This window comes from Geotrypetes seraphini, chromosome 3 (assembly GCF_902459505.1).
Source record: "Geotrypetes seraphini chromosome 3, aGeoSer1.1, whole genome shotgun sequence".
Taxonomy (NCBI): domain Eukaryota; kingdom Metazoa; phylum Chordata; class Amphibia; order Gymnophiona; family Dermophiidae; genus Geotrypetes; species Geotrypetes seraphini.
In genome coordinates, this window is record NC_047086.1 from 135802201 (window position 1) to 135826533 (window position 24333).

Below are 24333 nucleotides of genomic sequence, written 5' to 3' on the forward strand. Positions count from 1 at the left end.
TGCAAGGACGGTGTGACAGAGAGGGGGCACAGAGGGATGTGTGAGTGTTTGGTGAGGGGAAACAGAAGGTGGATAGTTTGGAGAGTGGCGAGTTAAGTGAAATATGATAGCAACTTTGGGGATGGGGTGGTGTGGAAAGATTCTGTGTACAGTATATGTGTATGGGGGGGGGGGACTGGGAAGTGAAAGGAGACAGCAGAATAGATAATGGGGAAAGCAGCAGATGAATGGCATGGCCATCTAATTGTCAAAAGAGAAACAAAGCGCAAAAATGGGAGGAGGAGGGTACACCCCCCCCCCCCCAGGTTTGCTGGACAGTAGGGTAGGGGTGTTTTCTTATAGGTAGACAGGAGCACATTTTAATAAAGGACAGCTAATAGAGGTTAAGCTGGATAACTGAAATGAAGTCTCTGTTCTGGGTCCTTTTCTTTTCCCAAGAATAATTGACTTTGGCGAAGGTGCAAAGGGTGTGTGGATTCTAATGAGGAAGAGCAATCCTGTGAAGTGTCAGGTTTTTTCATAGTAACATAGTAGATGACGGCAGATAAAGACCCGAATGGTCCATCCAGTCTGCCCAACCTGATTCAATTTAAATTTTTTTTTTTTTTCTTCTTAGCTATTTCTGGGCGAGAATCCAAAGCTTTACCCGGTACTGTACAGCCCCCTCAACTAGCATAAAGAGAACAGAGAAACTTTTCTCTCCCGCCTCCCGTCCTGCCCCCCTCCCTTCCTACCTTGTCCCAGGCGCACCAGGGTGGGCAAGCGGAACTTGCCGACGATCACGTCCAGCGGCAAAGCCAGCGAGCTCCAGCCGATCTCCGCGACCCCGAGCGCCAGCTTCTCCATCGCTGCCCTCGGGCCGCCGCATCGCCCCTCGCCCGGGGGGGGGGGAGGGGGCTCAGGCTCGCTCTCGGGGGCTCCGAGGGGCTGCCGTGCCCTCCGTCAGCATTTCCTCCGTCGCGTCCGGCGAGGCGAGGGCGCCCAGGCGTTTCCCGCGCAGCGCGCCATGCTCCTTGGTCCTCCTCCTCCTCTCATCCGAGTGGGATGCTGGCGCGCAGGGAGACGGTTCCATCCCTCTCTCCCACCTCCTGCATCCTCCTTCCTCCCAGCCCCCCAGCGAGGATTGTAAGCAATAGCATCAAAAGAAATGCCCCTCCCCTCCCCCCGGGGGGTGGGGAAAGCCTGGATCTACAAAGCCAGGACCCTGGTTTTACTCAGACACTAATCGATGTTAAGGGCCTTCCCTAGTGTTAACAGAAATCCATTTTTTTTTTTTTTCGTGCTTACACCCGGAGTGAAGTGATGTCACGGTGCCCTGAGCTTTTCATTCATAAATCACAGCAGTACACGTTTCTCTACACACAGCTGAAATCATCTGGGTTGTCTTAGTAGATTCTGTGAAAGTAACTGTGGAATTGCCCAGTTTTTTTTTATTTTTTTATAATGGGGTGATATGTGTGAAACGGGCATATTGTGAAGAGGTTGAATTTAGGATCAAGTCTAACAATGTCCTGAAGGCTTTCTTGCCTTCTGCTCCCGTTCCAGCAGACCATGTTGGAAACGATTTCTAGCTGGTTTTAAAAAGGGTTTGGACAAGTTCCTGGAGGAAAAGTCCATAAAGCGCTGTTCGGACAGACATGGGAGAAGCCACTGCTTGCCCTGGATCGGTGGCATGGAATGCTGCTACTATTTGGGTTTGTGCCAGGCACTTGTGGCTTGGATTGACCTCCCTGAAGATACTGAGCTAAAAGGACCATTGGTCTGATCCAGGAAGTCTATTCTCATCTTCTTTTCTCATTCTTAGCAGCATATTTTACAGTCAACCAGAAAATTTTTCAAAATGCTGCTGGACTTCCACCCCACCCCCCACCCCCAGATTACCTGAAAAAAGCCAACTATTGCATCACCAGTTCATCACATACTGTTAATGGACACTTAACACCAGAAGAGATGAGATGGCAAATGTCTTTAAGTTTCTCTTTTGGTAGCAGATGATATAGTACAACTTATTCCTGATGAAGTTTTATTTTAGTGTCACTCTCACTCTTTCCCCCCCCCCCCCTAATAAAGAGCTTTAAGTGTTAACAAGTCTCTTCAGTCATCACCAATATCTGCCGTGCTTGCACTACTGGAGGTAACAAGGCAGCAGGCTTAATCCTAGGGGAGGAAATATAGAAACATGACGGCAGATAAAGGCTAAATGGCCCATCTAGTCTGCCCCACTATCTCCTCCTCTCCCTAAGACAGACATGTCAAACTCTGGCCCGCGGGCTAAATCTGGCCTGCGGTGTAGTCAAATTTGGCCGCCAGACCATTAAAAAATTTAAGTTAAGATGGCCTGCCGGCACACAGAGTGTGATTCGGGAAGTGCTGCAGTGCCTCCTCTTACCTTCTGCTAATTTCAGCAGCCTGCAGAGAGGATCGCCAGTGCTGTAGTGATCCTTGCAGGCTGCCATCATCCTGAGCATCACGTTCCCTCTGCTGCGATCCTGCCCCTGATGTCAGAGGAGGGGCAGGATCAGGGCAGAGGGAACATGGTGCTCAGGATGACGGCAGCCTGCAAGGATCGCTACAGCACCGGCGATCCTCTCTGCGGGCTGCCGAAATTATCTGAAGGTAAGACCTTGCTTTAAGGAATTCCTCCTGCCCATTCTTCCATTCTATTTTTTCTTTGCTCTCCTGTTTCTCTCCCAAACAGTGAATCTTGCAGGGGGTTCTCAACAGTAGTATCTTTTCCCTGCAATTTAATTGTACAGGAAAAATTTTCATATACTAGACTGTCCATCATAGAGGTTTCCTTTCCCTTTTCTACCTCTTGAACTGTGTTTCTTTCCTTTAATTTTAAATTAAAGACTTAGGTCTTCCATTTCCAGGGAAGCCTGCATGGAGGCTACCAGTTTGTTTGTTTGTTTTTTTAACTCCTGCAGTTCAAGGGCATGAGGAAATTTTCCAGCTGAAAATCCTCTCTGCACTGCTTCTGCCTCAGGCAACTGTTTTCTACTAACTTCTTTCCGCAGTGGCTCAGGGAGATGATCTTCTAAAATTTAGAGGGTTGGAGAAGTTGTAACCTATACTTTTACTAAGTCTAAGGGGTCCTTTTATTAAGGTGCACATTTAGCGTGCACTAAATTGGGTAGTGTACCTTAATAAAAGGACCCTTAAATATCTTAATAAAAAATTTGGCCCATGACTTACCTATGTTTTAGATTACTTATGTGATTGAGTTTGACACCCCTGCCCTAAGAGATCCCATGTGACTCACTTTCCCTCATGGGCAACTTTGCTTGGTAGAGAGGGTGGGTCACACATGTAACATGTATCTGCCAGCATGGAAGCCCTTAGCTTGCCATACAACAGCAGGTGGCTTAAATGACAATTTGATAGAGTTGACTAGGGATGCTAATGTATAATAATACATTTATTTATATACTGCAATACCTCACAGTTCAGTGCTGTTTACAATAAGAGGTAAGAACTGTAAAAACACAGCAAATTTACACCAAAAAACATAGTACATTATATTTAAAATATAACATTAAGAAATTATTAACTTATCTAGATTATACATATTTATCAAACAGATAAGTTTTTAACGATCTTCTAAAGGCCTGGTAAGAAGAAGAATTTATTTTATTGAGGGGAAAAAAATAAGGTTGTTTCATGAAGAATGTCTGTTTTCTAATAGTTCAAAATGATCTAAAAGATAACTTGGTATAAGACCATATAATGTTTTATAACAATACAGGCCAATTTAAAAATTATTCTTGCCTCTACCAGAAGCCAATGCAACTTTCGATAGTATGGCGTAACATGTTCTGATTTTTTAGATTGAAAATTAAATGCACAGCCTTATGCAATGTGACTAAACAGTATCTCCCTAATTCTATGCACTTGCACATAGAGAATGACATGGGGACCAATTTGTCCCTTTCCCTGCAGGATCTATCTCCATTCCCATCCCGAGTTCTGTCCCTGTCCCATCTCTGCAAGCTCTGTCCTTATCTGCAAATTTTATAGGGTGAGGCAAAAGAAAAAGTAACCCTCCATACCGTTTTTATCTGTTTTCTCAGCAACTGCTTGGAATTTCAACAATGAAATTTTTCAGCTTTCTTTATTCTTACTATCTACATTTATGTGCCAAGTTGAATGAGATTATCTTTAAACACAGTGAAGTTACAGACATTTTGGCATGACCACCCAGCAATTTTTTGAAAATATTTGCAATGTAAAACTATCATTATTTGAAAAAAAAAAAAAAAGAAACAGGGTACCAACTTAATGTTCAATAACATCATGGTGACATAGACTTTTGTAAACAATAATTTGTATTTTATACGATCGAGTCACATTATTATGACTACCGCCTACCTCTGGCATCAGGGACGCATAGCCAATGAATGAACGCACATGTTGCATGCAGACTTTGTGGGTTTATAAGGTAGGATGTCAGCAAGTTGTCAATATAACAACTTTGGCTGCAATGGGGGGGAAAAAAGCACAATCAGGTATTGAAAAAGGCATGATCATCAACTACCGGGCCAAGGGCGGCAGCAGTTTGTGAACTGTTTACAGGCTGCTGTGGTTAAAGTGTACTGTGGGCGGACGAATGGAACCTTTTCAATGACGCGACGTGGTAACTGTGGGGCAGAAGGCGCCATCGATGCGAGAGGTGTATGTCGGCTGCGCAGGTTGGTGCAGGCCAATTGCCTTGTTACCGTGGAGTAACTCACCATCCAAATGAACCAGGGGGCTTCCAGACGTGTGTCTAAAACAACTGTGCAGTGAACCCTGTTGCAAACGAGGCTCTGGAGCAGACGACTGGTGACTGCACCCATGCTCACGAATGCAATTTGCCCAGGAGTACTGGCATTGGAACTGCACCGACTGGCAATGACTCTATCATATCGGTTGCTCTTCTTTGAACCTTTTCTAGTTCCGCTATATCTTTCTTGAGATAAGGTGACCAAAATTGAACACAATAGGACATCTTAATTTTAAGTTTCTACTTTCAATTTATTTGATATACCGCTAATAATAAAACCATAGTTAATCTAAACGGTTTACAATAGAAATGTAATTTAAAACAAGACATGGGGAAGGGAGTGAAAACCATAAATTCAAATGACAAGACAAAAAAGAATACATGAGGGAAGAGTAAAATAGGATAGGTTGCAATAATAACAAATGGTACGGAATAGAGAGGAATGAAACTATATATGGTAAGGGAAACACATATAAATTAATTTCAGTGTGTGGTGCAGTGGTTAGAGCTACAACCTTAGCACCCTGAGGTTGTGGGCTCAAATCTCACACTGTTCCTTGTGACCTTGGGCAAGTCACTTAATCCCCCATTGCCCCAGGTGCAATAGATAGAGTGTGAGCCCACCAGGAGAGGTGGAAGGACCTAATCAAAAGAAACATTTAAGTCCGTTTTTGGCCTAAGTCGCTAGTCATCAAAAGTCAGCTAAGTAAAATGTCCATTCCTGAAAAATACATCCAAAATAATTTTTTTACAAAAATCATCTAGTTGGACGACCAGCCGTTTGATTGTCCATTCCGCTAAGTCATCTATCATTATACTCCATTCTCGTCCAAAAATTTGTCCAAGTCAAAAATGACCAGAACAAGACCTTTTGGATAGGGGCGGGGTCAGCAAAGTGATGGACTGGACACTCAAACATTGCACCAGAGTAGTGAGGTACCTCACAGGGCACTGCTGTGAACTTCACAAAAAGGGTGCCACATAAACATCTCACCACAACTCCCTTATAGATCATGGTGAGCACCCCCTAACCTACTAGGCCCACCCCAATAGCCCTTATGGCTGCAGGTGCCAGGACTTGTAGACTACTGCAACATCCTTTATCTACCTTGTCCCACTTACATGATTAAACAACTACAGACAGTACAGAACACAGCTCTCAGACTCATCTATTCGCTAGGAAAACATGATCACATCACCAATGCCTATCTAGACTCTCACTGGCTACCGATACGAGCAAGAACCCAATTCAAACTATACTGTCTACTATTCAAAGTACTAAACGGAACTGCACCTATCTACCTAAACAGCCGCCTACACCAAAACCTTTCACCCAGAATAAGGAGAACCCAGATCCCGTTCACCTACCCTCCACTCAAAGGCACCAGACGCAAAAAACTATACGACAACCTACTTGCTACACAGGCGGCGAAAATTGACCCCACTATCTCCAAACTGCTGACCACAACTACTGACTATAAAGCATTTCGAAAAGATATCAAAACCATACTATTCAAAAAACACATACCAACAACATAATATCCCCTCATCTCCTATCCGCTCCGCACCTTCCCTGCAATTCCTCCCCTCAGGCAACATCTTATAAAGTCGCTATGACAATACGTCAATACATACCCGGAAACATTGAAACCACCAAATATCTCAAAATGATCGATACCTCCACCTATAAACAGAATCTAGCTCTCTGTAATGTAAAGTTATGCTATGTAAAATAACGTAATGTAAAGTTATGTAAGTACTGTAAGGTAATGGAATGTAATGGAATGTAAAACTACGTAAAGTTATGTAAAGTTATGTACGAAAAGTCATGTAAAGTAAGGTATGCAAAATTTGTAAAGTAATGTAAAGTATTGTATTGTCATCGCCTGGAAATGACCAGCCATCTTCTAATGTAATCCGCTTAGAACCGCAAGGTACAAGCGGAATAGAAATCACTAATGTAATGTAATGTAATGTAATTATATGGCAGTACAAAAGGGTTTTTAGGCACATCAGAAGCAGAAAACCTGTGGGGGAATCCATGGGACTGTTGGATGATCAGGGAGCAAAAGGCGTGCTCAGGGATGATAATGCCATAGCGGAGAGACTGATTACATTTTTTGCTTCAGTTTACATGAAAGAAGATGTAAGAGATCTACCTGAACCAAAGATCTTTTTAGGGGTGATGATGCAGAGGAACTGAAAGAAATCTCCATGAATCTGGAAGAGGTACAAAAGCCACATTGACAGGTTAAAAAAGTGATAAATCACCTGGACCAGATAGTATACATCCTAGGGTACTGAAAGAACTCAAACATGAAATTGTTGACCTTCAGTTAGTGATTTGTAACTTGTCGCTAAAATTGTATATAGTATTTGAAGATTGGAGGGTGGCCAATGTTACGCCAATTTTTAAAGGTTCCAGGGGAAATCTGGGAAATTACAGACCAGTAAGCCTGACTTCAATGCTGGACAAAATAGTGGAAACAATTATAAATAATAAAATTGTGGAACATGTAGACAAACATGATTTAATGGTACAGAGTCAGCATGTATTCAGTTGAGGGAGATCTTGCCTCACCAATTTGCTGGACTTCTTTGAAGGTGTGAATAAACATGTGGATAAAGGTAAGCTGATTGATGCGGGGTGTCTAGATTTTCAGAAAGTTTTTGACATAGTTCCTCATGAGAAGCTCCTGAGAAAATTAGAGTCATGGGATAGGAGGCAAAGTTCAGTTGTGGATTAGTAATTGGTTATCGGATAGAAAACAGAGGGTAGAGTTAAATGACCATTTTTCTCAATGGAAGAGGGTAAATAGTGGAGTGCCACAGGGATCTGTACTGGGACTGGTGCTATTTAACTTACATGATCTTGAAATTGGAACAACGAGTGAGGTGATTAAATTTGCAGATGACACTAACTGTTCAAAGTTGTTATAACAAATGCAGATTGTGAAAAATTGCAGGCAGACCTAGGGAAATGGAAGACTGGGCGTCCAAGTGGCAGAAGAAATATAATGTGGACAAATGCAAATTGATACACTTTAGGAAGAATAACCCAAATCATAGTTATAAAATGCTAGGGTCCACATTAGGGGTTAGAGCCCCCCCAAAAGATCTGCGTGTCATTGTAGACAATATGATGAAACCTTCCACCCAATATGCAGTGGTGGCCAAAAAAGCAAACAAGATGCTAGAAATTAAAAAGGGATGATTAACAAGACTAAGAATGTTATAATGCCTCTATCGCTCCATGGTGCGACCTTACCTGGAGTATTGCATTCAGTGCTGATCACCTTATCTCAAGAAAGATATAGCAGAACTAGAAAAGGTTCAAAGAAGAGTGACCAAGATGATAAAGAGGATGGAACTCCTCTCGTATGAGGAAAGTCTAAAACGGTTAGGACTTTACAACTTGGAAAAGAGATGGCTGAGGGGACATTTGAGTTAAGTCTACAAAATCCTGATATAAGTGGATCAATTTTTCACTCTGTCAAAAATTACAAGGACTAGGGAACTCAATGAAGTTACAGGGAAATACTTTTAAAACCAATAGGAGGAAATATTTTTTCACTCAGGAGAATAGTTAAGCTCTGCCAGAGGTTGTGGTAAGAGCGGATAATGTAGCTGGTTTTAAGAAAGGCTTGGACAATTTCCTGGAGGAAAAGTCCATAGTTTGTTATTGAGAAAGACATGGTGGAAGCCACTGCATGTCCTGGATCTGTAGCATGGAATGTTGCTACTCTTTGGGTTTTTGACAGGTACTGGTGACCTGGATTGGCCACCATGAGGACAGGCTACTGGGCTTGATGGACCATTGGTCTGACCCAGGAAGGCTATTCTTATGTTCTTTCTTTTCCTCCCTCACTTCCTCATGATCTGGCCTCTCGCTTCCCTGGTCTTCCTTCTCCCTCCCCCAAATTGGGTGCAGCATTTCTCTCCTCCTCCCCTCCCCTCCCCTAATAAGTACCTACCTACATTCCTTCCTTTCTTTTTGTCACTCTTTCCTTGTCAGCAGCACAGCCTCCATTTCCTTCAAAAAAGCTGGCAAAAAAGTTGTTTATGTTTATTAAAATCTTTATATACCGCATACACAGCCAAAAAGGATCAAAACAGTTTACTTTACAATATAATTCAATCAAAATTATGAAAAGAACCCCATTTAAATAGAAATTTCTAATACATAATATCTCCTCGGGGGGAGACTTTCTCCTTTCCTGTAGTGGAGAGGGGTCGGATGGCAGCCAAAGGATTTCTCCTCCAAAAGGTCTTCTGGTTCTTCCTCAGACTCTCAAGAGCACTCTTACTCCAACTCAATAAAATACTTCTCATTGGATGCCTGAATTTGCACCTGCCTCCGTCTACTGGGCATACAACCAGGTTTTTTATTATTATTACTCCCTTAAACAGAACAATTGTCTGTGTGTATTCTGTTCTTTTCAACATCTTATCCAGATTTTGGGGATTTCTTTTTATCATTTGTCTTGGATCTTCCTTCAAGGTTTTTTTTTTTTCATGCACCTGTTTTAGCTTTAAATGTAGATAAAGAAAAGCGGTTAGGAATTTGCTGCTGAAGAAGCACAACATGACACAGCCGGTGCTGAAATTACCTTAGTGTTACCCACGTCTGGCTCATTTGGCACCACTTACCAAAAATTTACTTCCTAATCAATCCATAAGTTAAGAATTACTGTGCTCAAGTGCATTTGACTCCTGATACAGGCATTTATGCTGAAGCACAGCATGCTGAGTTGTGCTACTTCAGCTTCAAGTTTCTACTTTGTTAGAGAACTTTTTATCTTTAACTCAGAATAAATTATTATAACATCCTTTGAAGTCCTTGGTTTTTTTGTCTTGGATCTCACTTTATTTTTGCTGGAAAGTTTTGAAGCAACAACCCCCTCAGCAGTAGGAGAGATGGTCACTGCCGCCATGTAACCCCATAATGCCTCTGATGACCCCTGCCCTCTCCCCCTTACCTTACTTAGATGGCTTTCCCATCCCTGGTGCATCCTGGGATGCACCGGGGAGGTGCCTGTATGGCCCAGGTTATTTAAGATCCTTTCTATGGGAGAGGCCTTATGCATCTGGGCCAATCAGAACCTTAGTTCCCTCCCCAGATGCACAAGGGAGGAGCCTAAGGCTTCGATTGGCCCAGACACCTAAGGCCCCACCCATAGGAGGGGCCTTAAACAACCTGGGCCAATCAGAGCTTCAGGCCCCTCCTTGATGCAACCAGCGAGGGGCCTGATTAGCCCAAATTGTTTAAAGCCCCTACTATGGGAAGGGCCTTAAACAATCTTGGCCAATCAGGGTCTCAGGCACCTCCCAGTGCATCCCAAAATGCAACAGGGAAGGCCCGCCATTTTGAAGAGGCGGGCCTGCTGGCCAGAGGGAGTAGGCATCCCTCTGGCCAGCTATCTAAGTAAGGTAAGAGGGAGAGGGAGGGAGCATTAAATGCAAGGGAGTGTTGTGTGGTGGTGGGAGAGAGTGGGCATCTCTCCCACTGCCAAGGGGGAGCTGGGGGGTGTTGCTTGGTGGCGAGAGAGAGTGGGTATCTCTCCTTCTGTCAGGGGCTGTGTTGCTTGGTGGTGGAAGAGAGTGGGCATCTTTCCCACTACCAAGGGGGTGTTGGGGGGTGTTTTTTGGTGGCAGGAGAGAGTTGGTATCTCTCCCACTTCTGGGGGGTGTTGCTTGGCAGTGGGAGAGAGTGGGCATCTCTCCCGCTGTTGGGTGGAGGGTTGCTTGACTTCAATGGCTCGATTTGTTGTTGGTTTTTTTTTTCTTTTTGTGCTTATTCTGAGAATGTGCCCATCGCTATCACCAGTGATGGGCACATGCAAATTTAGTGAATCTTTGCTACTCTCCGTCCTCATTTGCATGAGTGTTTTTTGGAGAATGACTCATTTTTTACAAAATCGCTACGATAATGGCTGTGACAGCGGCCCATCAGATTTTAACACAAATTTTTGAGAATCTAGCCCTCAATTTGTAAGAACGACACACCACCTGTCAAGAAGCCAGTTTATATGAGACTGAAATATAACAGATCATGCCAAGTGTGCCTTGGTCTGTATGCCAGTTTCAGTGACCTGTATTTGTTATGCATGTTGCCTAGTTAGTTACTATTTAACATTAAAATGTCCAAATTTCTGCTGCTTGGAGCTGAGGGATACTCGGTTGAAAATTTTTTCAACCTAGGGGGTACTTGGCCTGAAGAAGTTGGGAAACACTGTTTTAGCGAATGGTCTGATTTCCCTGTGGAGTTAAGGAGGTCTTGTATTTGTGAAGTTGGAGTTATTGCATTTGTAAATACTGTATGTGTGATGCCTGCTTCTATTGAAGAAGTTGTCTATTTAAAATGATTTAAAGTAACTCGGTAAACTAGAAGTGGTTCAGAACACATTCATCGGGTGGTCTCTGTTATTTAAGAAGGAGAGTGTGTGAAGATTACCAGCTTTTTTTCTGCCTCCTGGAGACATCTCCAGTCCCAGCTCACACCCCAGAAAACAAATATCATGTATCTAGCCCATGCTCATTTTTTGAAGTGAATAGAATGACAGTACTGGCCTGTCTTTACATATAGACTGCTGAAACACCCAAATGGCTCATTGAACATCTATGGCTGTATATCAGGGATCTCAAAGTCCCTCCTTGAGGGCCGCAATCCAGTTGGGTTTTCAGGATTTCCCCAATTAATATGCATTGAAAGCAGTGCATGCACATAGATCTCATGCATATTCATTGGGGAAATCCTGAAAACCCGACTGGATTGCGGCCCTCAAGGAGGGACTTTGAGACCCCTGCTGTACAGGGTGTCTCTTAGAGATGATACATGGAAGCACCCACCTAGAGAATGACACGGGGACAAATTTGTCCCCGTTCCGCAGGAACTCAATTTCTCCGTCCAGTGCCCGCGAGTTTTGTCAATGTCCCTGTCCCATTCCTATAAGCTCTGACGTAACCACACAAGCCTCGAACGCTTAAGATTTTAAAGTGTTTGAGGCTTGTGCAGATGAGGACAGAACTTGCAGGAATGGGCCAGGAATAGGAAAAGAACTTGCCTGGACGGGATGGGAAAATGAATTCCCGCGGGGACGGGGAAAAATTTGTCCCCGTATCATTCTCTAGATCTCTTTCCAGTTATAGTGCCTAACAATCCATTATTTCACAAATCAGTTTAAGCTGTTATTTCAGGTGACAACTTAACCGGTTCAGCTAATTTTCATGCTGGCTGAAAGGCTTCTGCCCTCAACAGCAGGAAATTAATCCCTGGGATTTCCCACTCTTAAGATAATTGAAATAATTTTCTGCTGTTTACTGCAGACTCACTACCTAAAAAAAAAAAAAGATTTTCTGCATAAACCTCTGGTGCAACTTGAGGCAGACCTGCCAAGTGACCCACTTTCCTTCCAGAAAACCAATGCTGCATTGTCTACAATCAACTTCTGTTGAATTATGGTGCCTGCAGTGTTGAATTCAAATGAAAGAAGCAGAACAGCAAGGACCCCAGTACTTTGGGAAGTAAGTCGAAAACCCAGGAATGGCCCATAAGTCTCCTGAAACTGGATCACTTAGGAATTTGCTTATTATGATAATCCTAGAAGCAGGGGCACCAAACACACAAAAATGACATGTTGTTGCATTTGTTTTTAGATTGGATGAAAAACGAGTCATCACTATGCAATCAGGTGTTGAGTACTTTCAGACACAGAATTTAATTTTTGTATTTATTCAGTTTTCTATACCGTTCTCCCAGGGGAGCTCAGAACGGCTTACATGAATTTATTCAGGTACTCAAGCAGTTTTCCCTATCTGTCCTGGAGGGCTCACAATCTGTCTAATGTACCTGAGGCAATGAGGAGATTAAGTGACTTACCCAGGGTCACAAGGAGCAGCGTGGGTTTGAACCCACAACCTCATGGTGCTGAGGCTGTAGCTTTAATCACTGCACAACACTCTCATACTCAGGGCAGGATTAATTCGTCGAGGGCCCCTAGGCACACAAGTATACTGGGCCCTCTGCCGCACCCCACCATGCGCCCAGGTGGAAACAGGAAGCGGCGTCAGAGGGAAGCTTTGGGCAAGCAGCACCGCTTGCACAATTACAGTTCCTGTTGCCTTTCTTACCCACGTTGCTTGCTTGTCTTACTTTCCGTCGATGGGGGGAAGGGCCACGTTGCCGATCGGGGTGGGGCCCACATTGACGATTGGTGGGGGAGGGAGCCCGCGTTGCCAATCAATGCTGGAGGGGCCCATCGCCATTTGGAAAAAACAATGTTGATGCCCTCCTTCATCGGGCCCACCTGACCATTTCGGGCCCTAGGCATGTGCCTACTTGGCCTGTTGGTTAATCCTGCCCTGCTCATACTCTAATAGTCACCAGTCAATCAGATGGTGCAGCAGCCCAAGGGATGAAACATTTACTGTTCTATAGCTGGCCAAAAGGCAGAAGACATTTTGTTGTACAGCATAAAGTCAAAAGAGCACCAGATGCAGGTCAGCTGGTGCCATTATCAAATAGACATGAAGCGTAGGAGCAACTGGGGATAAATTCTGCTGCCTACTCTGTTTTCACATCACAGCTTGGGTAACAAGGGTCTTGGAGGAAGAGGAGCCAGGGATGATTTCTTTTGTTTGTTTTCAAAGCAGCACCTGAACTTGGGAGGAGGGGGAGTTCTTTATTTGTTTTTCATTTCTTTATAAATTTTCAGGTAGTTACTATAACAGTGGGATCTGGATAGGCCCTGCTGTCAGCCTAAATACTCTAACCCACTTCCTTCATAATCCTCCCCTTTACATAATAACATCTCAACTTCATTAACTCCAAGGTCCCATCTTTAATTCATATGTTCTACCATAAATGTAGTGGTTAGAGTGGCTTATGGGCCTGGGTTCTCCTCTCTATGGTTCACTAGCCCACCCACCAGGTTCAAAGCCTGGTATTTCCTGTTACAAAGGAAGGAGATCTTCCTTGGTTGCTCTGTGTTCAATGTCATGTTCTTGTTCATTTTCAATCTCAGGAATTAACTTTCTCCAGGAGGAGAGTGTGGTACAGTGGTTAAAGCTACACCCTCAGCACCCTGGCAGTTACTTACCCCTGAGGTTGAGGGTTCAAACCTCATGCTGCTCCTTGTGACCCTAGGCAGGTCATGTAATCCTGCACCACTGTGAGTCCACCAGAACAGATAGAGAAAATGATTGAAGTACCTGTATGTAAACTGCTTTGAGTGTCATTGTATAACTACAAAAAGGTGGTATACAAGTCCCAATCCCTCCATGATTTTGCTAGGGTTGGAGGTTTGATTTCTTCCCATGACTGAGCAATCCAATAGATAACTTCTATGACGTTCTCTTTCTTTAAAACTTCAATCATCCAGTGCACAAACAAGTTTTGTAAGATGCTTACAGTGATATTTTTTTCTTTAAGGTTTCCAGTGCATTTTGGTCCATTGGTTGACATGATGATGTGCCATTGAGAGGTAGAAAAAGCACTCTATGTCAGCACTTCTCAGTTTGTCCTCGTCAGGATGAGATGGTGCATTGTCTAAGAGAAGGATTGCTTTCCTAGGCATTTTCAAGACATTTTTACTTATGGAACAAATTCCTTGAAAATCCAGTTACAGGAAATGTCTTTGTCCATTCAGGCGTTCCTATAAGACATTGGAAGGTTTTAAAGGCCCTAGGATTTTTTGATTTTCCAGTAAAAGTAATATATATTTACCAGTTGCATTGCTAGAGACTAGAACAGTCACCCTCCATTTACAGTATAACCTGGAACCGAGGCTTTGAGCCATGAGGCAAGAGTTATTGATAGCACCATTTTAAAATTTAACCCGGTTTTATCATAGTTGTACAGCTGGTCACCTTGATACAACTTCCTTTTTAATATGATGCTGAAATTTCAATTTGAATGTGACAATTCCTTAGAATCCACTGACAGCTTTTCCCAAGCAATGTGGAGCTGCCTTATTCCATATCTTTTCGTCTAATGATCAAGCCACCCAATTCTAACAGTGAAATCAGTGTCACCATCATTGAATTCCTTTTGAAAAAACAGGACTCTCTTTTAAAATATAGAACTGATATAGGTATGCCCTTATCTCCTTGCTGTGTGAACCACAGGAATTAAGCTTTGCTCACCTTCTCATATTCACATTTTTCCCCTAGTTTTTTTCTATTTTATTAGGTATTTATATATTACTTATCAAGGTTATTCGGTTTACAATCAGGTACTCAAGCATTTTCCCTATCTGTCCCGGTGGGCTCCCAATTTATCTAATGTACTTGGGGCAATGGAGGATTGAGTGACTTACCCAGGGTCACATGGAGCAGCGTGGGGTTTGAAACCACAACCTCATGGTACTATGACTGTAGCTCTAACCATTAGGCCACTGGTTCCTTGTTCAATTTGAGCACTATTTCTCCAGTTCACTGTGTTGTCTTTTCCAGTCAATAACTGTTACTCTCCTCATTCATAGTTCTGTTGCAATTTTTTAGAAGGATTTACCCATCAATTCTTTTTAAAGCATCAAATTTCTGCTCTATAGACAAAACAACTTTTGTCCTCTTTTGACTGGCCATTCTACAGATCTGAAGGGGAAGAATAAAAATGGAGTACTGTAGTGTATTAAAAATGTTGCAGAAAACCAGAGCAAAACTCATTGTGTTCCAGAATCTTACCAGTACAAGCAGTGATCTCAGGTCACAATGCTGATGTTTTGCAATAAAAGCAGTCCTGGAGATCTAAGATGGCCACGAGTGGCTGAACACTGGAAGGTAGCTCCAGAGCACTCATTATAATTTTGAAAATGTACCTGCTTTTTTGTATTGCAGCTTTGACTGTGACTTGCCTTGATGCTGAAGAGAAGGGGGAGAAGTGCCTCGAGGCACCCAGGGAACCCCCCTTCAATGACAATTGAGCAACTTTTGAATCACCTTCAGCGGGAGTCAGTTGCATCAGAGAGTCACCCGCTAGACCCAATGGCGCGGAGTGATGCTGCTATGGAGGTCTTAGGGCTGGATGTCACACTGAGCCCTGGAGCTAGAGACACTCCACCACAGCCGCAACGCACTAGCTCCCCGCGGGACTCAGGCACATCCAAAGAGGCATTGCCTGCATACCAGAAGGCTCTTTCATCTGGGAGCTTGGAGATGGATATCCAGAAGGACTTTTTGAGTCTTAGGAGAAATATTGTAGCTGGAACATCGAAGAGGAAGGAGGAACAACAAGACCAACAAGCAGGAAGTGTGGGAGGTGAGGCTTTGTTAACAAAACATGCTAGTTCTTTCATAGTTGAAAAGCCTGTTGATATCACTATGGAGTATTTTTATCAAATTAGGAAACTCCTTGACTCCGCAAATCAAAGAGGTGGAAAAAAAAGTTAAATAAATAGGAACAAGAATTAAAAGAGGTAAATTAGGAATTGACCTCAGTAAAATCTAAAGTGGAAAAAAATGTAGTTGAAATAAAAGTGGTCAAACAAGTACAGGATTGTGTTAATCTAAGGAGAAAGTTGGAGATGCATGAAAATGGCTATCGAGCCAATAATTTGAGGTTCTTAAATTTTCCGAGGGTTTTTACTATACCCCGAGGGAAAAGTTTAAAAAATATTTCTTAGAAATATTAACAGTCTCTGAAGAATTAATTCCACTCAAGCTAGAACATCAGATCAACAATTAGTGAAGCAATAGCAGCAGGAACCTCAGATGTTACAACTCTTTTGGAAACTTCAATAAAAGATTTGGCAAAACCAGCAACTCTGTTGGCAGCTGTTGTGCTGATGCCGGACAAAAACTGGATAATGAAATTGTTCTTCAAAAAATAGGAGCAAAGAGTTTATAGGACAGAAGGTACACATTTTCCCTAATGTTACTAAAGAGACCCAAAAGCGAAGACAACAGTTCCTATTATTAAATCCTGGTGTAATTTCAGTAGGGGGTATTTTCTTTCTTAGATTTTCCTGCAAGTATATTGTGAAATATGATTCTAATAAATATGTTTTCTTCAACCCTACCCTCTTAACTAATTTCATAGGTTTGAAACGTCTTGAGAGAGAGGGAATAACAGAGATTTAAATGTTTGACTCCCAGGTACTGCTTACAGTCGCTTATTTTTTCCTTAAACTAATTTCTTAGGTTTTATATCACTCTGTGAAAGTCTTTGATCCAAATGTGGACTGGAGATTGCTAAATTGATGAATGGGGAATATAATGATATTTTCCTTTCTTCTTTTGGTTTATTATGTAAAAAAAAATATTTCTTTGTTTAAGCAATCTTTCTGTACAAGATGTTTTATGCTTGTTAATGTTATGAAAAATGATAAATAAATAATAATTAAAAAATAAAAATTAAAAGTCCTGGGTCTGAAAAAGTATCGTCTCAGGTGTATAACTTCCCTCTTTGCTACACCAAAAAATGGAAAGAGAAGCCACGTGCTTTATAACAGCGACAATGACATCACCATGGGGGAGGGGTAGTCTGTCAGCTAGTTAAAAAATAAACTACAAATATCTGTTTCTTTATTATTTTGGTTCACATCTGCTTGGTTCTCTGCTGAATTAAGGACCCTTTTTTCTTATTGGCTTCCTTCTCATATCAAGTGCAGTAAAATTTTGTTAACTGTTTGTTATTCCAGTCAAACCTTATAGCATGCTTCAGGTTTAAAGTCAGACCTTACAACAAGCTTCAGGTTTCAAGTAGAGAGTTGCGCAGGGATAGAAATCCCACCCATCCCCACCCGTCCCCGCCAGGATCCTCTCCGTCCCCACCCGTCCCCGCAAGGAATTACCTCCATCCCCGCCTGTCCCCATAAAAAGCAGCAATTTCTTCTGACAGGATCATCAATTCCACAGTTTCTTTTATATTTGCACTGCTGTTTTCCTTGTGAAATCTCTTTGATGGAACACTTTTTTTGTTTTCTGTTCAGGTAATTAACTTATAAACCCCCTCTTTTACTAAGGCTGACGTGTCCATTATATGGACGAACCCTGCTTCCAAAGCCTTCCATCCCCGTGGGAGTCCCGTTGGTAGAGGGGGGTCCCCGTGGGAGTCCCATGGGCTAGAGGGGGATTCCCACGGGACTCCCGTGATCCCCATTCCCATGCAGACCTCTAGTTTCAAGTCTATATACTGCTCTAGAAAAAGAGGAGTTTGGATTTCAAATTCTTGTGTTTTTCTGCTCTTCTAAAGTAAAGTTTTGTAAATTGTGAGTGCTCTACTCAGTGGAAAGGGAAGCTCTGAGTTTGGAAAATCCTGTAACTTTTTGTTCTGCTTAGTTCTTTAGTGAAGTAAGATTAAGGGTTTTACTTGCTTTTGGACCATTTGAATAAGAGTTTGGCTTTCCAATGGACCATTTAAACCAGAGTCTAGCTAGGAGGGGCCATTTCCTTGGACAAAGCCTTGGTGGAAACACATGTGCTTATAGCACTGCAAATCTCTAAGAGCTATGTAATTCTGAATTTAATATCTCTGGTTTTGTTTTTAGCATAGCATCTTATACGTTCCCTTTTCTCCTTCAGTCTTCTACACAGCTTTCAGCTAGTAAACCCCCCTCCTCCCAAACTTCTGTTCCTTTACTGTTTTAGGATGTTTGGTTCTCTGCTGAATTAAGGACTTATAGTCCCATACCCCACCCACACCTGGGTTTGTTACTGATAAATAGACTCCCCAATAATCAAGAATACTTCTCGGTCAATTCCCATACCAAGCAATCAGCATGACTTTTATTCAGTGCAATCGTGATGCTTTAATTCCAAGGAACACCAGATGCTTAAGGCTTGCCCCATCTGTCTTCAGCTTTCTAATATTGAGGATCTCTGTAAACTTAAGCAGGAGTTGGATGCTATTAAAGCATCTTCTGTCACTCCACAGAATCATACCAATTTATCACCACTGCCTCAAAGAATAAAACAACCCAGGAATAAATGGGTCACAGTAGGCTCAGGCTCAGAATACAATACAGTGTCTTATATACCACAATTTTCTGCAAGGAGTCTATGGGCTCCTTTTACAAAGCCGTGGCAGGGCCTTAACGCACAGAATAGTGCGTGCTATATTGCTACGCGCGCTAGCCGCTACCGCCTCCTTTTGAGCAGGTGGTAGATTTTCAGATAGCGCGCACTATAGCGCGTGCTAATCCGGTGCGTGCGCTAAAACCGCTAGCGCACCTTTGTAAAAGGAGCCCTATGTGGTTCACAATAAGATTTAGGTCAAGTTAAGTTACATTGTTAGGAGGAGCATCAGTTTAGGAGGTATGAAAGTGACTACACTTCTCCCTCCATATTCGCGGTTTCAGCAATCACAGATTCGATTATTTGTGGTTTTTAGCTTCCTGGCTCCTCCCCCCCAAATTACATCAGCTTGCATAGAGAAAGTGCTGATTCCAAGCGTTTACAGAGAAAATTGCTGATTCCCAGCACTTTCTTCACCGTGTTTTGCCTCTCCTTCAGGAAGAGGCCAGGTCTCCCACCATATTACAATAGTTTTTAATAGAAAACAGCAAATCACATATGAAAAAGTTATTCGCGGTTTTTCTGTATTCGCTGGTCTGTTAATCCCCTAACACAGCGAATATGGAGGGAGAAGTGTATAGTGAAAAGAGGTATGTCTTTATTTTCTTCCAGAATTCAAGGAAGTTGATGGGTTATCTTAGGCGTATTGGCAATTTGTTCCAAAAGAGAGGTCCCTGGTATTTGAAGGTAGTTTTGAATATTTTCTTTTGTCTTGCGTGAGGTTAGATGAGGTAAACTATGACATGTGACATAGAAGCATCCACCCTCACAACTGTTGCCCCTACAGAATTTTTATGCTCCACTAGTGTATTGCTATGCTCAAGAAAAAATAATTGAGATGGAACTAGAACCAGTGAAGGTAACTCGAGAAAAAAAGCACCCCCCCAAAGGAAGAACAAAAAAAATCTCAAACCAGAAAATTATTGCTGTTAGGGGATTCCATCAGCAGCAGCATTAACCTCGGAGCACAAGTCAAGGAGTCTAAAATAGTGAAATGCTTTTCAGGATCCTCAGCTACCAGCAGTACCAGACAAATCTATATATATAAAATCGGAGGTATGTATGTGTGTATGTGTGTGTGTATGTGTGTATGTGCCGCGATCACGCAAAATCGGCTTGACCGATTTGAACGAAACTTGGTATACAGATCCCTCACTACCTGGGATGATATGTTCTGGGGGTCTCGCGGCCCACCTGCACACGTGGGCGGAGCTACAAACATAAAATCAGATTTCACCCATTCATGTCAATGGAAAAAATGTAAAAAGCTGCCATTCTCACAGTAATTCAAAAACGGCTTGACCGATTTGAACGAAACTTGGTATGCAGATCCCTCACTACCTGGGATGATATGTTCTGGGGGTCTCGCGGCCCACCTGCACACGTGGGCGGAGCTACAAACATAAAATCAGATTTCACCCATTCATGTCAATGGAAAAAATGTAAAAAGCTGCCATTCTCACAGTAATTCAAAAACGGCTTGACCGATTTGAACGAAACTTGGTATGCAGATCCCTCACTACCTGGGATGATATGTTCTGGGGGTCTCGCGGCCCACCTGCACATGTGGGCGGAGCTACAAACATAAAATCAGATTTCACCCATTTATGTCAATGGAAAAAATGTAAAAAGCTGCCATTCTCACAGTAATTCAAAAACGGCTTGACCGATTTGAACGAAACTTGGTATGCAGATCCCTCACTACCTGGGGTGATATGTTCTGGGGGGTCTCGCGGCCCAAATGCACACGTGGGCGGAGCTACAAACAGAAAATCAGATTTCACCCATTCATGTCAATGGAAAAAATGTAAAAAGCTGCCATTCTCACAGTAATTCAAAAACGGCTTGACCGATTTGAACGAAACTTGGTATGCAGATCCCTCACTACCTGGGGTGATATGTTCTGGGGGTCTCTCGGCCCACAACTCTATGATGCTTGCTCAAGGGTGTGTTCACCCAACAATTTATATGTTCTTGCTCCTGGAGGTGAAACTAAAAATGTTGTTTATAATCACGTTTTGCGTTAGTTGTATTGTATTCATTTTGTCAAATATTTCACATTATAATTTGAATATTGTACTTTTTATTAAGCTGTAAAACAATAATTTCATTCACCACTATAAAGTATCTTTATTTGAATCCATTTACAGTGTTATTGCTATAATTAAATACCCGTGCAATGCCGGGGCATCAGCTATTACTGATTATAATTAGGGAAGAAACCAATAGTTCTAAAGCTGATTTTGTTATCCACTTGGGAACAAATGACTTAGCCAGCAATACCCAACTTGCAGTGCAGAAAGCTTTTGTGAGCTGGGGGAGAGGTTAAAATCTTTTGTAAAGACTGTAACTTTTTTGGAAGTACAGCCTACTTATGGAAAAGGAGGGGAAAGAGTACTAAATACTGAGAACAATATGTGGTTCAAAGCCTGGTGTTATCGAGAAGGCTTTAGGTACATAGGAGGTTGGGGAAATACATGGAAAAACAAGAGACTATATTGTAATGATGGACTGCATCTTACTATGGCAGGATAAAGAATCCTTGCTGAGAAATTCAGGCAATATGTTTCTAGCCATTTAGCAAACACTCCTACAGCCACTTCATTCCCCAACTCTGGAACCAACTCTCCCCTCAACTCAGGCTACAGAACTCACTAATGACATTCCTGAAAATGGTAAAGACCCTCCTCTTCAACTAAAGGTCACCCTCAGTCTACACCCAACCCCTTAAACCCTACCTCTACCCTTCTTTCTCCATTCCAATCTTCAGCCTAAATTTCTGTATAGTCCACTCTCAGCCTATACTCAAATAACTTGTATCTAAACTAAACTACATATATTTAAACTACTGTTCTTAATTTGCTGTATAGTCCCTATATTTACACTGCTGCACAGTCTCGTATGTCCGAGTATTTAAATCTACTGTATAATCTTGTATATCCAATTCACTCCATTGTGAATGTTTACTTGTAAACCGTTCTGAGCTACTGGGAGGACGGGATAAAAATCTAAATAAATAAATAAAATTAAATTAGAAGGTGGGGTTGGCATATGTATGCAGGACACTTATGGTGGCCATCCTCAGCAAAAGACAGGAGGTGACGGTGATAATGTAAACAATATTACACTTCTTAGCAGGACAACAGGAAGTGAGATTAAACAAAAAATGAAATTGCTACTGAAAGGTAACTGGAAAGCAGTGACCACAAATGCTTGCAGTCTAAGCAATAAAAATCATGATCTGCAAGCTCTGATGTTAGAGGCAAACTTGGATATTGTTGCTATCCCAGAGACATGGTTTACTGAATCCCATGGATGGAATGCAAACATACTGGGCTATAATCTCTTTTGGAAGGACAGAGATGGAAGAAAAGGTGGAGGAGTAGCTCTCTATGCAAAGACCAATATCCATGTGACTGAAATGCAGGGGGCTTGGGGAAAGGAAGACGCTATATGGATCACTTTGAAAAGAGAAGATGGAACTTCTATATATGTGGGTATTGTTTACAGACCTCCGACTCAATTGCAGTAAGTTGATAAAGATCTTGTTGTACACATCCAAAAGTTGAGAAAGAAGAGGTGCTGTCGCTGGGTGATTTCAACCTGCCAGATGCAGATTGGAAAGTTCCTTCTGTGGACTCGGAAAGAAGTAAAGAGATAGTGGATGCCCTTCAAGGGGCTTTGTTCAGACAAATGGTGATGGAACTGACAAGGGATAAAGCAGAAACTGGATCGGGTGCTCATAAATGGGGAAAGTATCTCTAATGTCCGAGCGGGTGCCCACCTAGGCGGTAGTGATCATCAAACAGTTTGGTTTGATATAAAGTGGAGGGCGGCCACACAAAACTAAAAGTTCTGGATTTCAAATGTGCAAACTTTATTAAAATGGGAGAGTACCTGAAGAAAGGACTGATAGGACAGTGTCTCACAAATTTTGTCACACTGCGGCACACTAAACGTAGTGGCTGCGGCTCGAGGCATCCGGAGGTGTCGACGTTGATGTAATGATGTCACGCTCATCCGTGATGTCATCACCAACATCCACACATGTGTGAAGGCCCTACAGACGGGCTCTGAGCTGCAAGTGGGGGTGACGGAAGGAAAGACACATGGAGAGAAGGAGATGCACTGGTGTAGGTTGATTTCCTAAAGGATGTGCATTTCCTGTAGGCAGTCAGCCGGCGCCTCTCCTCCTCCCCAGGATCTCGTGGCATGCCTGAAAACTCGGAAGGCACACTAGTTTGCAATACACTGTGATAGGATGAAGGACATAAGAGAAATGGTAAAACAGTGGTCCAAACTGAAAGGAGCAATAAAAATGGCTATCGACCTTTATATAAGGAAAATATAGAAAAGGAAACCGATAAGGTTCTCCAAACTAGTGGCACAGAAAATAAAGGCGTTTGTAAAGTCTAATAAAAAACTCAAGAAGAGGAAAACAGAAAGGAATACTGGATGAAACTGAAAGAAGTCAAGAGCGAGATATGTTTGGTGAAATTGCAGGCAGAAGAGCAAATGGCTAGAAATGTACAAAAGGGAGACACAAATTTTTTCAGGTATATTAGTGAATGAAGGAAGATGAAAAATGAAATTGCGAGACTGAAAGAAGCTATATATTGCTATGTGGAGAGTGATGAGGAAAAAGCAAATGTGCTAAATAATTATGTTCTATGTTCATGGAAGAAAATCCTGGAGAACAACCACAAATGGCTGGCAAAGAATGGTGAGAATGGAGTGGATACCATATCATTCATAGAAGAAAGTGTTTATGAACCGCTTGAAATATTGAGGGTGGACAAAGCCATGGGACCAGTCAGGATCCATCTCCGGATACTGAGGGAACTCAGAGTTTCTGGAGGGTCCACGTAATGATTTGGTCAATAATTCCCTGGAGATGGGGGGTGGGGTGAGGGGTTTCAATGGGATTGGACCTCTTCACAAAAGTGGTCGCAGAGATGAAACGAGAAACTACAGGCCAGTATGCCTCACTTTGGTTATTGGAAAAATAATGGAAGTATTGCTGAAGGAAAAGATAGTAAAATTCCTAGAATCTAATGGGTTACAAGATCCAAGACATGTTTTTACTAAAGATAAATTGTTCCAAACAAATCTGATTGAATTCTTTGACTGGGTGATCAGAGAATTGGATCAAGGATGTGCGCTAGATGTAATTTACTTAGATTTCAGTAAAGTCTTTGGCATGGTTCCTTTTGAACAAACTTGGTGGGCTGAAGTTAGGACTCAAAGTGGTGAATTGGATTAGAAACTGGTTGACGGTTAATAGAATTTGCTTGGAGGAAGAAAAGGTGAATAGTGGAGTGCCTCAGGGATTGCTGGGGCCGATACTGTTCAATATGTTTGTGAGCAACATTGCTGAAGGGTTAAAAGGCACGGTTTACTTTTTTGTGGATGATACCAAGATTTGTAGCAGAGTGGACACCCTGGAGGGAGTGGAAAACATGAAAAAGGATCTGCAAAAGTTGGAAGAATGGTCTAATATCTGACAACTAAAATTAAATGCAAAAAAATGCAGAGTGATGCATTTGGGGAAGTAGAAA

At 42.4% G+C, this 24333-nt stretch overlaps 1 protein-coding gene across 1 annotated transcript in view; it reads right to left on the reverse strand.

Moving 5' to 3' along the window:
* Positions 1-846, reverse strand: part of GAREM2 (GRB2 associated regulator of MAPK1 subtype 2) — a 194385-nt gene extending 193539 nt beyond the window's left edge. Inside the window, exon 1 of the mRNA XM_033937572.1 lies at positions 735-846. Coding sequence (XP_033793463.1) covers positions 735-846 — 112 coding nt within the window. The remainder of the gene's footprint in view (positions 1-734) is intronic.
* Between the last annotated feature and the right edge of the window lie 23487 nt (positions 847-24333).